The sequence below is a fragment of the Sapajus apella genome, unplaced genomic scaffold (assembly GCF_009761245.1).
Source record: "Sapajus apella isolate SASKATOON/1434 unplaced genomic scaffold, GSC_monkey_1.0 scaffold86, whole genome shotgun sequence".
In the NCBI taxonomy this organism is placed as follows: Eukaryota; Metazoa; Chordata; class Mammalia; order Primates; family Cebidae; genus Sapajus; species Sapajus apella.
The window spans coordinates 4340037-4351686 of NW_022437026.1; the positions used below are offsets into that span (position 1 = coordinate 4340037).

At 53.6% G+C, this 11650-nt stretch overlaps 1 protein-coding gene across 3 annotated transcripts in view; it reads left to right on the top strand.

Annotated features, from left to right (window-relative positions):
* Positions 1-11379, top strand: part of TEAD4 (TEA domain transcription factor 4) — an 86463-nt gene extending 75084 nt beyond the window's left edge. For all 3 annotated transcript variants that reach the window (XM_032254486.1, XM_032254484.1, XM_032254485.1), the window contains 3 exons: positions 8678-8818; positions 10831-10983; positions 11072-11379. In XM_032254486.1, coding sequence (XP_032110377.1) covers positions 8678-8818; positions 10831-10983; positions 11072-11185 — 408 coding nt within the window. In that variant the 3' untranslated portion in view covers positions 11186-11379. The remainder of the gene's footprint in view (positions 1-8677; positions 8819-10830; positions 10984-11071) is intronic.
* Positions 11380-11650: the final 271 nt, after the last annotated feature.

Consider the following 11650-nt stretch of genomic DNA (forward strand, 5'->3'; position numbering starts at 1 on the left):
GGACTACAGGCACGCACCACCATGCCCAGCTAATTTTTTTTTTTGTATTTTTAGTAGAGACGGGGTTTCACCATGTTGACCAGGATGGTCTCGATCTCTTGACCTCGTGATCCACCCGCCTCGGCCTCCCAAAGTGCTGGGATTACAGGCTTGAGCCACCGCGCCCGGCCAAAAGTTTCTTATCAGATATATGATTTGCAAGTATTTCCCATTCTGTTGAGTGTCTTTTCACATTCTTCTTCTTCTGTTTTTCAGAGCCAGGGTTTTGCTGTGTCTTTCAGGCGGGAATGCAGTGGCTTGATCATTGCTCACTGCAGCCTTGAACCTGGGTTCAAGTGGTCCTCCCACCTCAGCCTCTTGAGTAGCTGGGACTATAGGTGTGCACTACTATGCCTGGCCAATGTTTTATTTTAATTTTTTGTACAGGGTCTCACTATGTTGTCCAGGCTGGTCTTGAACTCCAGGCCTCAAGTGATCCTCCTGCCTCAGCCTTCCAAAGTGCTGGGATTACAGGTGTGAGCCACTGTGCCATTCTTAAAAGTGTCCTTTGATGCACAAAAGTTTTAAATTTTGATGATGTTCAATTTATCAAGTTTTTCTTGTGTTATTTGTGCTGGTTATATTTAGTAGTGACTGGGAGCTCTTTGTGCAAGGCAGGACTTGTCACCTGGTGGGCTTTACTTTAAGATGATTGGGCTCGGGGAGCTAGCTGTTTTATTGGGGAAATCAATAAATGTATGTGTTTACTGGACTTCTCCCCCACCCCCCCGAGGTGATTCAGTTTCTCCAGAGACAATTCCTTTAATTTCCCTGGAAGGGACGTACTTGGTCACAGGTGTTCTGGTAGTGGGGTAGGGTAGCAGGTAGGGGCTCTGGCCATTTCTGATGCTGACTTTCACTTAACTCTCCTGTTCTTACTCCCCTTCTTCCCTCTTTTGAACAAGCCCAGTGTCCCTGAGACCCGTAGCCCTCCTATTTAATTTCTGAAGATGGTCACCCTTTGGTCTTCTTTAAAAATATATATTTTTTTTAATTTTTAATTTTGTACAGACAGGGTCTCGCTATGTTGCCCAGGCTAATTTCCAACTCCTGGGATTAAGCCATCTTCCTCAGCCTCCCAAAGTGCTGGGATTACAGGTGTGAGCCACCACACCTGGCTGACCCTTTGATCTTCTGCTCGTGCGTGAGAGGGATGGGGGCTGGACCATCCAGTGTACAGACTTTTGTCAGTTCCTTGGGTCAAATCCTGTGCCTCCCTAGCCCCTCTTCTCCTGGTCCCTCCAGCTCTGAGCCATGCAGCTCAGCTACTTTTTATCTGTCACCCCTGAAGGTATTGCTAGGTTGTGACTCTTTTTGCGTCTTTACCCCGCAGCATCCAGCCTGGTCCTAATCAGTCTTGAGTCCTCCAAAGCGCACCCAGCTCTCTCATCCCGTTGGTCTCTTTTGTTTTCTTCATCTTTGTGTCGCCGTGCATTTTTAAAAGTTCCTTGCTGTTATCCTTTTAGCTGTGTCTCTGGAAGGGGAAAAAATAAACGTGTCTAGTCAGTCTCCCACCTTGAGCCAGGTGTCCAGGATGCTGAGTATGACCTGTGTGCCACTTTGAAAGGGTCGGCAGTTGCTGTTTGGAGTACTGGGCTGAGAAGCCTCTAGCAGGGAGGAGTGCTGGGTGGACGGTCACGGCCGCATGGCATAGCCGGGGAAATATTTGTCAGCCCTTCTCCTTAAGTGATGAGGAGTCATTTAACAAGGTTTTTGAAGAGGGCAGGATGTGGCCGGAGGTGTGCTTAGCTGGATAACTCCAGCACCCAGACTGGAAGCAGGTGTGAGACTCCTGCAGTTAAGACCCAGCAAGAGGCATGAGCCTCCTAGGGACCTCGGCCCGAGAGGCTGGCTTCAGGGTGTGTCGTGGGAGGTTCTCAGGAAGGGCTTCAGTCATCTCCCCAGTCTCTCTTCCAACCCTGGATGTGGGAATTAGAACCTATATAGCCGGTAGTGGTGACTCCCAACCCTGCTGTGAGTCTAAGGGGGTCCCCAGCTCCCCTGCAGAAGCCTCCACCCTCACTTGAGCACTTCCCCCCTGGTCTGTCCAGGCTCAGCCTTGACTCAGGAGAAGGAGCTCAGGCGAGCTGATCTGTGGCTCTTCCCTGGCATGACTCAGGACCCTGGGGGTGCAGTTGGAGTCAGAGGGAAGAGCCGGATGGCAGTGGCAGGAAGCACTCATGGGAACACTTCCTTGGCATGGTAGGTGGTGTGTCTGGGGCCCTCTTGCTGTAGTTCCTGCCTTTTAGCTATTGGTAATATTTTTTGTTCTTCTAGCCACCCTCCAGATGAGGACCATCCTAGGTCTCTTGTTTCACAAGTAGGAGAAACGAATTCATGGAGTAAGCCAGGGCCTGGCCCTGAGTGCCCCAGCCAGGGTGACCTCTGTCCTGTGGGCACTCCTGTTGGCTACATGCTGTGAGATACATGGGCACAGACAGACTGAGAAAGATGACAGCCACACTCTTCTCACCACGTTACATAGAGTAACACGTCTGGTCCTTACCACAGCCAAGACTGTTGATAACCTCATCTGCAGAAGGGAAACTGAGGCAGGTGAAATCACTGGCCAAAGGTTGGCCGGTTCATAGTAGCAGACCCAGGATCCGTACCTGAGCAGCCTGACTCCAGGGTGTGTGCTTGGAGCCACCACACTGAATAGTCCTTGCGAAGTCCCTGGCCGCCCTCCATGCGGGGTCCTGGAGCTTCCCCTGCTCCCACTGGAGGAGGCCCTGAATTGTCTAAAACAGACCCCCAGACCCCTGGGGAACGGCAGGCAGTGGCAGCGTGGAGGGAGGAGACTTAGCTCTGTGCGGTCAGTGCAGAGCCAGGCACTTGGGCTTCTCGTGTCTCCTCCACCTCAGATATTCCTTCCAGAAAACAGGGCGGACGAAGGTTGCCAGGGAGGAAGGAGGACCCAGAAGGTACTTTTCCAAATTTCGTGGTGGCTGTGTCCTCTCTTCCCTTCTGACTCTAGGGGAGTTTGTAGGTGGGGGTTGATGGGAGAAGAGAGGGTCGGGACAGCTGGTGCCGAGGACGTGGGATTCAGTGGGTTCCCTTGTGGGCTTGGTGCTCCGGCCATGAGCTGTGTGCAGACCCAGCATGACCTTTGGCTTCCAGGAGCTCAAACTCTGGATGGGAGGATCCAGCATGGGTCTCAGAGTCCTGGGGCAGGGGCTGCTGGACAGGGGAGTGTGGTAGGCCACCAGTGAGGCCCTCCTGAAGTGTCACAGCCAGGCACGGTGGGCAGCAGTTGGCCCCAGCTGGGTCACATTTGAGAACTGTGTTCTGGGCAAATATTGGCTTCTCTGTACCTCTGCTTCTTTGTGTGAATCGTCAGCAGTTTGATCTTGGGGGCCCGCGAGGGGCTGTGTTGCTGAAGACCCTGTGTGTGTGGCCGGCTGGCACTGAGTGGGGGGCTGTGGCCTGTCCCTGCCCCACCCCTTGCCTGAGCCCTATCTGAGTGCCAGCAGCCTGGGCAGGATGAGGACGGGTGAAATCAGAGACGAGGGGGCGCTGGAGGCCAGGGCACCTTGGCGGTCATCTGCTCCCTCCTCCGCATGTGTGGGGCGGGCAGAGGCACCAGAGGAAGACACATATGTTACAGGAAAGGTAAATATTTGTGTTTGCTGACAGCGAGACTTTGCGTCAATCGTGGGTCCTCACAGCCTGCTCCAGCTGCCCCAGGTATCGGGAAGCTCCTGGCTTCTGCTTCCCACCGTGGTTCCCCCTTCCCCTGCCATCAGCTGGTGTGAACTTGGCCACACGCAATTAGGAAGGAAAACTGCTCAGGCAAGGAAGCAGCGTCGCCTCTCCTGGAGCCTTTCTTTTCCTGCCTGGCCGTTTCTTCAGTCCCAGCTCCCAGGCCCTGAACGTGCGTGCTGGAGAGGCGATCAGAACTCTCTTGGAGTGGGCGGAGGACTCGGCCGTTCCCCGTCCAGCCTCCGTGCCTGCCCCCTGAGTTACTGCTCTTACTGAGGGCACTGTGGTGGTAATCCATAGACTTGTGGACTGCTGGGACATATTTCCGGCTGGAAGTGGCATCTGCCAGCCTGAGGGGCTGAGGCTGCTGGGGCTGTGCACTATCTAATGACTGTCACGGGGCCTGGTGTGAGGGACTGATGCACTGAAGCCCCCTTAGCCCCATAGAGCCCTGCAAGTCCGGCAGACGCCACCTGTCCCTGGGGCCAGGGAAAAGGGGCCTTTGGGTACTGGTGGCCATTAATGCTGCTCTGCACGTTGGAAATGCCGGGCAGAGCTGGGCACCATGGAAGCAACAGAGGACCCCAGGCCTTCCTCCCATCTTCCCTGAAAGGGAAGCCTGCTGTTCCCTTTCAGGCCCTGACATTTCTGCCAGGCACATACCAGCACATGACAATGAATCTGAGCCCCTCCAGGCCCCCACACCCGGGCTGCGGCTGTCTCCGCTCATCTGTCAGTCACCCGATCCCCCACACCTGTTCCAGGCACAGCCTGTGAGCTGCCCACCCTCACACACAGCTATGAATAGGGCGGAGGGAGGGTTGCAAGGGGGCACTCACAGGGCAGGGGGCGGCTCTCCTTTTTTCTTAGCCTAAGAAGCATAGCTTGTTTTGGGGAGGTGCTCAGAGTGGGGGGATATGAGGGTGGACAGGAAATGTCAGGAGTATATGGCTGTAGGAGAAGGGATGGGACTGTATGTAATTAGAAGGATCCAGGCACTGAGGAACAGAGGAGGTGCTCTGGGGCCGGCTGGTGTCTTCTGGGTCTATGCAGTGTGAGACCACGAGCTCTTTCTCCCCTGGCCCCTGCTCAACTCCCAGAGCCTGATTCTATTTGCTTTTCCAGTTTTAAGTTCCCTGAGAGCAGAAACAATGTCTCAACTTCTCTGGGCCCCCCTGCCTCCAGCGGTGCGCGGTGCCGGCCTGGGCTGGATACATGAGCGGCTGAGTGGTGGGAAGAGCCAGGGAGCGAGAGCTGAGGACCGAAGAGTGTATTTGAGATGGGGGTGGAGCTGGGGCACAGAACTCTCAGGGTGAGCAGGGCTGGTTAGGTTCCTGCTTCTGACTGAGGGACCTTGCTGTTCTCACTGATGCCACCTGGAGGTGAGAGGGTGAACAGCCGCCTGCAACCTTGATTGAAGGCCCACCCTGCCAAGGACCTGGGAGAGCTTAGTTCTTGCTTCTAAGGAGTGTCCAATCTGGAAGGGGGCAAGGACGTCTGGATAGATTATGACAGATAGGGTGATGGAGGGGAATGTACCAGCTGCTCCTGGGGTCTGGAAGAGCTGGAAGATGTGGGTGCCAGTCCTTCCCAGCTTGGCACACAGCATTCTTCTCAGGTGGCACATGAATAAGCTTTTTTTTCCGTTAATAGTTGTAAAGTTGGCTGGGCTCAGTAACTCATTCCTGTAATCCCCCCACTCTGGGAGGCTGAGGCAGGAGCATCGCTTGAGCCCAGGAATGGCAACATAAGGCCCTATCCCTATGTTTCAAAATAATTTTATTTGAAAATATGAAAAGTAGTTACAGGCCAAGCACGGTGGCTCACTCCTGTAATCCCAACACTTTGTGAGGCCGAGGTGGGCGGATCACTTGAGGTCAGGAATTTGTGACCAGCCTGGCCAACATGGTAAAACCCTATCTCTACTAAAAAAAAAAAAAATTAAAAAATCTACCTGAGCATGGTGGTAGGCACCTGCAATCCCATCTACTCAGGAGGCTGAGGCAGAAGAATCGCTTGAACCCAGGGGACAAAGGTTGCGGTAAGCTGAGATTGTGCCATTGCACTCCAGCCCAGGTGACAGATTGGGACTCAATCTCAAAAAATAAAAATAAAGTTATATGGTTATTTCCGTATATATTAGAGAGGATAAATCCTTGATTTCATGGATTTATTACTTAGAATGGAATTAAGGAATAAAAGTGAGTTGATTTAAAAGAATCAGGACTGCAGTAGATGGCGCATGAATGCAGCATTGGTCAGAGGGGCCATATGTGGCTGACGGCTGAGGGTCACCGCCATTGATGCCTGACCTCACCTCTCGATGTTCCCTGCCATGTCCAGTGTGTCCTTCCCAGGCAGCTGGGCTTCCTGCTCTTGGCTTTTCAGGCACCGTTCACATTTTTGGCCTGTGCTTCTAACTGCAGCATGTCCTGAGCACACAAACTGTCCCCCAGCCCCTTTTTAGGAACAGTCTGACAAACTCAGTCTCCTAGGAGGAGCAGATGACTTAGAGAAGATAGCAGACAGGTCCGGTGCAGCGGCTCACACCTGTAATCCCAACACTTTGAGAGACCAAGATGAAAGGATCACTTGAGGCCAAGAGCTTGAGACCAGCCTAGGCAACAGCAAGACCCTGTCACTACAAAGTATTTAAACAATTAGCCAGGTATGGTGGCACATGCCTATAGTCCCAGCTACTCAGGAGGTTGACGTGGGAGGACTGCTTGAATCCAGGAGTTCGAGGCCGCAGTGAGCCGTGATCACACCACTGCACTCCAGCTTGAGCAACAGAGCAAGACCTTGTCTCTAACAAAAAAAAAAAGAAGAAGAAGAAGAAGGAAAAGGAAAAGAAAATAGGAGACAGAAAGCTGTGCTCTGGTCCTTTTTGCCTTGGACCAGTCACAGCTGCAGTTAAATCTGGCCCAGCAGAGCCCTGAGCCACCTCTGCCACGCCCCCCTGCCCCACACGCTGCCTGTGATGCGCCATCTCCTACCTCCCAGCATCACAGATAGAGGCAGAGTGGGGAGACTGAGGCAGCCCAGGGTTGTAGAGGAGGGTGTTTCACACTGCTGTCTGTTGCAGAGGCTGAGCATTGACTCGAGTGCTCTTTTTCCCTAATGGCCCCATCCAAGCCGACGCAGATGCACTGAACCATATGCCATTCTGTTTCAGCGTGAAAACAGCCTTTTTTTCCTCATCATAAGCATAATCCACCCTCGTTCTGCTCCGTAGCCTGCTTTCCCACTCGGTGTGTTTGTAGTCATCCATGATAATAAATGCAGGTCCTCAGCGTTTTTTGTGGCTACATAATGTTTCTATTGTGCTATAGACAGTCAACACCCCCTGCCAGTGTAGAGAAAAGTCCTACTCTTAGGAAAACTTTTCTCCAGAGGAGAGAAAAATAATGATTGAGTGTCCCCTCATGGCCAGTAGTAGAATTGCTCGGTGCCTGGCTCTGAATCTGGCCGAAACCTTCCGGGGGTTCTGGGGATCCCCTTATATCTTTGCACAGAAGAGCCTTGGTGTCAGAGCCTTGGTCAAGGCCTGGGGCCCCGCTGCATTCGGAGGGCTGCCCTCTGCGTGCAGCTTGCGGTGATTTCAGACCAGTGGTGTGGGTGAGAGGAGCAGCCTTCCCTGAGAATAAGCCTTTTGTGATGTGCCTGCTCATTGCTTCTGAGTCTTGACTTGTTCTCTTAGCACCCCTGGCTCAGATGGGGTGATTTGATGTGGGGCCGAGGTTCTGGGCGTGGGGATCCCTAAGTGGCATAGGGCTTCAGGAATACGGTTCCTGCCTCCAAGTCAAATTGTCTCATCTGGTGCCTTCCTGTCTTCACTGTGACTCCCTGCTGGCTTGGGACAGGTATTGAGGTTGGAGCCTGAAGACCTAGGGTCTTTCTCTTACCAGCAGGATGGTGTTGGGCAAGGCTAACAGTCAGGACTCCTTGTGTATAAAACCGAGGCTGTGGTTTTGGGCGTGAGATCGGCACAGAGTCTTACTCCGCCTTTTCTAGGAGGGAAGTTTCGGATTAGCCCGACATCCAGCAGGAGGCCCTCTGGGCCCTGCTTTCATCAGGGGAAGAGCAGCCTCTCTGAGGCAAGGTGAGAAGCTGACTGAGAGGACCAGTGGCTGGGCCTGTGAAGGGCCTTATGGGCCAGGTCGGGGACCGAGACTCCTGTCCTTTGTGGCTAAATGACTCAATGAGACGGTGCAGTGACTTGTCTTCTGAAGAGACTCCCAGAGACATTAAGAGAATGAACCAAAGGGAGGGGCAGCTGATGCTGTAGAGATTGCTCTGGAGGCTGAAGCAGAGATGTCAAAAGATCCAAGGTGGTGGGACTCAGCAATGACTAGATAGAGGGGCAAGAGGCCAGCCCCAGAGCCGTTTCTAAGGGAGCATCGATGGGTCTCCGGTGAGACCAGAGGATGAGACGGGAGCATCCTTCGCCCCTCCCACCCTCCCCTCTGCCAGTCTCTTGTCCTGGCTTTCTGTTCTCATGCTTCCTGCACTATCAAAATTCACTCTGGAAAGATTCTGATAGATGCATTCAAACTAACATAGAGCTGGCTGGTAGAGACTCAAACCTTTGCAGTTTAACAGAAACAAAGTCTTAGACTATGAAACTTGAAATCCTAAAGATGGAATCTGGGGCTCCCACCTGCTGGGTGTGTTAGTATCTGGGCAGGCAGCAGTGGCCTGAAACTATTTGGGTCCCAGTGTCCTCTTTACCCATGATTTAGGCAACACGACCTGATTTTCTAACAGGCTGAGATGTAGAGGATGGTGGACACTTTCCAGCATCCTACTGTCCACTCTGAGTCTGATTTCTTCCCAGCCCTGGACCCGGGACTGGGACCCTGAGGTCTCCTTGATGCTCCCCATCTGACATGGCACCTGCTAACCACTCCCTCGGCTTCCCCCTGTCTCCCTCCAGGCAGACCTCAACACCAACATCGAGGATGAAGGCAGCTCCTTTTACGGGGTCTCCAGCCAGTATGAAAGCCCCGAGAACATGATTATCACCTGCTCCACCAAGGTCTGCTCTTTCGGCAAGCAGGTGGTGGAGAAGGTTGAGGTAGGTGGCCACCCTGCTGGGTGAGGGACGGTGGCAGTGGTCCGTGTTTGCTGGGCATGACTTCCATTTGTTTTCAGGAAGAGCACCCTGCGCTAGGGAGCCAGGAGAATCCCTCGTTGCCCTCCCTCTCTGCTGTCAGTGCTACGTGCCTCCCACATTCCCCTTGGTGCTATTCTGCCCAGCTCACCAGAGCATTGCTGCCCTTCCAGGCTGGGCCTGCATCTTCCATGCACGTCATTACAGGCACCCCTGGTCCTCTCCAAGAGCAGAGCCACAGCCCGGGCAGGGCCTCGGGGCATCTACCCAGTCCAGCCCTCTGCTTCACAGTGGAGGCCCAGAGAGAGCAGAGGCCTCCCCGTACTGCTGCCTTGTGGCCACACAGCTCACGGTGCAGAAGCAGGGCCAGGCGTCTAGGATCTCTGTCCCCTGCTCACTTTTTACTCCGTGAATGCCCAAAACTGTTGCTTCCCTGATTTTCTACTTGTGGGTACCCCAGAGACCCTGCTGTAGTGGAAGTTAGAGAGACCGTAGTCCCTGGCCAAGGGTGGTGCAGGACAGTGGTGAGGAGCACAAGCTCAGGGAATTCTCCCCACTCACCCACACTCCGGTGGGTGTTTGGGGGTTGTGATAAAATCCTCTGTTTATCTCTAAATGAGGGCAAAGTCGTCTTCACTGTCGGTGACGCAGCCTCTGGCAGCACCCTGTGTTCTGGGCCTGCTACGTGGTGACAGTGACAAGGAGCTAGGACTAAAGGCCTCCAACCCAAAGCACCTGTGGACTCGCGTGAGAGTCTGGGACCCTGTACAGCCCATACACTTGCTACAGCAGACCTCCTTCCATGCAGGCCGGCCTCCATCCCTCCCCTCACCCCTGCCCCTACATTGGTCTGAATTAATGAAGTCTCACTCTCACAGTCTATCAGTTCTTGATAACCTTCCTCATGCCAAATGCAGCCGGATGCGAGGCCAGCACCAGGGAAGGGACACTCTTCCATCCAGTGCTTCTCCACCTGCTGCACCTTACGGTCTCCTGGGAGCTTTGGAAACACCAGTCCTGAAACCCATTCACACTCCCCAATCTCTAGGGTAGAATCCAGGCATTAGTGGTTTTTAAAAAGTTCCTCAAATTATTTATTTCTAATTAAACTTGTAAAAACTTTTGAGATAATTGTGGATCCACCTGGGATCATAATCCTGTGTGCCCCTCACCCAGCTCTTGCTCTGGCAGTATCTTGCATAACTACAGTATAATATGGGCAACCAAGAAATTGACGTTGATGCAGTCCACCAATCTGGTTCAGATTTCACCAGTTTTATATGCAGTCCTATTTGCACGTGCCCACGCGTGTGTAGGTATGGAGATTTGTGTGATCACCACCAGACTCCCAGTGTGCCCTGTGCCACAAGCATGGTGTCCTCGTGTACAGCCAGGATTGAGAGGCGCCTACCCTGCTCTTGTGTCTCCTTAAACTCCCCTCCTGCCATCCCCAGTTCCTGCTGGCCACCCATGGAGGAAGGAGGTCTTGTTTAATGTCCACCAACCTAATAGGGTGACTGTTCTCTCTCTCTTTTTTTTTTTTTTTTTTTTGATGAGACAGTCTCACTCTGTCATGCAGGCTGCAATGCAATGGTACGATCTCAGCTCACTGCAACCTCTGCCTCCCAGGTTCAAGTGATTCTCCTGCTCAGCCTCCAGAGTAGCTGGGATTGTAGGTGTATGCCACTATGCCTGGCTAATTTTTGTATTTTAGTAGAAATGGGGTTTCACCATATTGGCCAGGCTGGTCTTGGACTCCTGACCTCAGGTGATCCTTCTACCTCAGCCTCCCAAAGTATTGGGATTACAGGTGTGAGTGTTCGTGCCTGGCTGGGGGTGACTCTTTTCTTAAGGGCCCCTGGACCTCCTGCGTTTCCAGTCACCAGTGACTGGGTCCTGGGGCTTCCCATGAGATGGGTCTGGGCTGGAGGTGGTCAGAAGGGATTCTAAGCCCCTGCTGTCCCCGGGTCCTGCAGACAGAGTACGCTCGCTACGAGAATGGACACTACTCATACCGCATCCACCGCTCCCCGCTCTGCGAGTACATGATCAACTTCATCCACAAGCTGAAGCACCTGCCCGAGAAGTACATGATGAACAGCGTGCTGGAGAACTTCACCATCCTGCAGGTGTGTGGCTGGAGTCTGTGCGTGAGTAGCAGCAATGGCGTGCCCTCATCTGGGGCCTTATTAACCCTTGTCTTTTTCTCTCCCACAGGTGGTCACCAACAGAGACACACAGGAGACCTTGCTATGCATTGCCTATGTCTTTGAGGTGTCAGCCAGCGAGCACGGGGCTCAGCACCATATCTACAGGCTGGTGAAAGAATGAGAGACTTGGGGAGCAGGGAGGGGGGAAGAGACATGTGTGCAGGAAATGGGGACGTGGGGAGGGGACCTGCGGGGCAGCCCCCCGAAGTGCCAAGAGTGCTGAGAGGAGCAGCTGTGACTCTACCCAGGAACAAACTGTGCCTGAACCTGCAGTGCCCAGCCCCAAATAAACCCAAGATGCTCTGTGTTTTCAGAGGACCTGGTCTGGCTGTGTGAGCCTTGGGAGGGACTGGGGGAGCAATGGGGCCATGTGGGAGGCAGGCCAGAAGCAGTGCTCAGAGACATAACCCAGGCAGTTCTGAAGCCAGCGCCCCAATGGACTCAGCCAGGAACATCACTGGACCCTGGAACTGAAGATGTGACGGTCCCCGTGCTGCCACTCAAGCCCCTGCATTGTGGCGCCGGCCGCGCTGGAGGCCCGAGGAATGCATGGGCCACGCACCCACAGCCATGCGCACCCCTGCTG